The following is a 2,500-nucleotide window of genomic DNA, read 5'->3' on the forward strand; positions in this document are numbered from 1 at the left end:
TCACTCCTTCCTTCACATCCAACATCGACGCTTCACCATCCTTTCACATCCAACACCACATCAACCTTTCCTCCACATCCACCACCACTTCACCCATTCCTTCACATCCAGCATCGGCATTACACTCCTTCCTTCACATCCAACACCCCTTCATCCCTTCCTTCACATCTAGCATCGTTATTTCATCCTTCCTTCTCATCCAACATCAATATTACACTCCTTCCTTCACATCCACCACCACTTGGCCCCTTCATTCACATCCAACATCGACATTTCATCATCCCTTCACGTCCACTATGACTTCAACCCTTCCTTCACATCCAACAACAATATTTTATTATTCCTTTACATCCATCACCACTTTTATTCTTTCTCCACATCCACCACCACTTCACTCCTTCCTTCACATCCAACATCGAAGCTTCACCATCCCTTTCACATCCACCACCACTTCACTCCTCTTCATATGCTACTCCTGCAGGTGTCTGTGGAGGAGTGGTACTGCGCCTGGAGGGAAGACGAGAGCGACCGTGAGTGGAGTCATATCTTCAGGGATCTCATGTTCCTTCTTGAAGACGCTTCAGGTGAGAGAAAGAGACGAAGAGAGAGAGAGAGAGAGAAGGTAGGAGAGGGAGGGAGAGAGGGAGGGGGAGAAAAGAGAGAGAAGGGGGGGGCGGGATCGAGAGAGAGAGAGAGAGAGAGAGAGAGAGAGAGAGAGAGAGAGAGAGAGAGAGAGAGAGAGAGAGAGAGAGAGAGAGAGAGAGAGAGAGAGAGAGAGAGAGAGAGAGAGAGAGAGAGAGAGAGAGAGACAGACAGAGAGAGAGAGAAAGAGAGAGACAGAAACAGAGGCAGACAGACAGACAAACAGAAAGACAAACAAACAGATAAAAACGGAGACAAATACAATAGAAAAACAAATATAAGAAAGAAAAGAAAAACAGACAATGTCAGACACACACTCACACACCCACCCACACACACACACACACACACACACACACACACACAAATATCAACAACAAACAGAGACAGACTGACACCGAGACAGAGCCAGAAAGGCAGTTGATCTTCCATCACTAATTATAAAGGGAGCTTCATCAAAGGTTCATGTCCGTCGGTAGTAGAATAATGAGTTTGCCCTCGAATCATGAAGAGAGAGAGAATGAGACAGAGAGAGAATGAATGAGGGGGGAAGGGAGGACGAAGAAGAAGAGAAGGGGAGCGAGGGAATAGGATGAGGGAATTGTGATGATAATGAGTTTGCTCTCGAATGATGAAAGAGAGAATGAGGAAGAAAGGAAGAAAGGCAATGAATGAGGGGGGAAGGGAGGACGAAGAGGAGAAAAGCAGCGAGAAAAGAGGATGAGGAAATTATAATGATAAGGAGTTTGCTCTCGAATGATGAAGCGAAGGAATGAGGAAGAAAGGGAATAAAGAAGGGAGAAAGAGAGGACGAAGAAGAAGAGAAGGGCAACGAAGGAATGAGACCAAGGAAATAAAGAACGGAGGAGTTGGAGGACGAAGAAGAGAAGGGCAGCGAAGGAATAGGATGAGGAAATTATGATGATGCGGAAATTGGGATGCTGGTAATGGGGATGTTAATAGGTGCCCGTGATCTCGTAAGTGACAGGATATGAGTTGATGTAAAGTCGTGGTTATGCTGTAAATCTCTCTTAATAGGATCCCTTATTTCAACTAAGAATCTTTTTCATTTTTTTATTTATCTATTTCTTATTTGTTATTATTATTTTTTTGTTATTATTATTTTACTTTTATTATTATTATTTTAATTTATTTTCATTATTATTGTTATTTTACTTTTATCATTATTATCTTAATCTATTTTCATTATTATCATTATTTTGTTTATTATTATTACTCGTATATTAAATTTTGCAGGTGGTCTTTTTTTTACAAATTAGAGTAAGTTTTAATTATTCATTATCTCTACATTTTGAAATGGACGCTGTTGGGCCAGTTAATAATTTTAGATAATAATCTTATCAAACAATAATTAAAGGTTTGATATTGGTCAGTCTGTGATAACGTTGCAACATCAGGCAACAGCTATAAGAAGAAGGATAGATAAATACAATAAAAAGTTAAAGAAAATAATAGGGTTAAAAAGATATTCACCATCAAATAGGCAAATATAACCAAGAAAAAAAAGATAAATAGATAAATAGAAAAAAAATTGAGAACTAATAAAACATTTTTATCTTCAAACAACAATAACAAAAAACAACCATTATATGCAGATAACAAACACAAAAACAAACAAATGATAATGAAAATAATAATACTAACAATACAAAAAAAAAAAAGAAAAAACGAAGCGTCATGGAGAATAAAGGATTGCGTCATCATTGTTTTCCTTCGACAGGTGACGGCCACGTGGACGTAGACGAGTATGTGGCACTGTACAAGGCACTCGGTCTTCAGGAGGCACAGTGCCGAGAGGCTTTCAGACGCATTCAGAAGGTATGGAGTTCTGTGGCAT

The 2,500-nt window shown here is 39.6% G+C and overlaps 1 protein-coding gene across 2 annotated transcripts in view; it reads left to right on the top strand.

The window, feature by feature from the left end:
* The window catches only part of Scp2 (Sarcoplasmic calcium-binding protein 2), a 160,290-nt gene that overhangs the window by 153,918 nt on the left and 3,872 nt on the right, over positions 1 to 2,500 (top strand). For both annotated transcript variants that reach the window (XR_011399287.1, XM_070134208.1), the window contains exons 4-5: positions 482 to 584; positions 2,384 to 2,481. Coding sequence is in view for 1 of the 2 variants with exons in the window: in XM_070134208.1 (XP_069990309.1) it covers positions 482 to 584; positions 2,384 to 2,481 (201 nt within the window). In the remaining variant the exon portion in view is untranslated. The remainder of the gene's footprint in view (positions 1 to 481; positions 585 to 2,383; positions 2,482 to 2,500) is intronic.

This window comes from Penaeus vannamei, chromosome 19, assembly GCF_042767895.1.
Source record: "Penaeus vannamei isolate JL-2024 chromosome 19, ASM4276789v1, whole genome shotgun sequence".
NCBI lineage: Eukaryota > Metazoa > Arthropoda > Malacostraca > Decapoda > Penaeidae > Penaeus > Penaeus vannamei.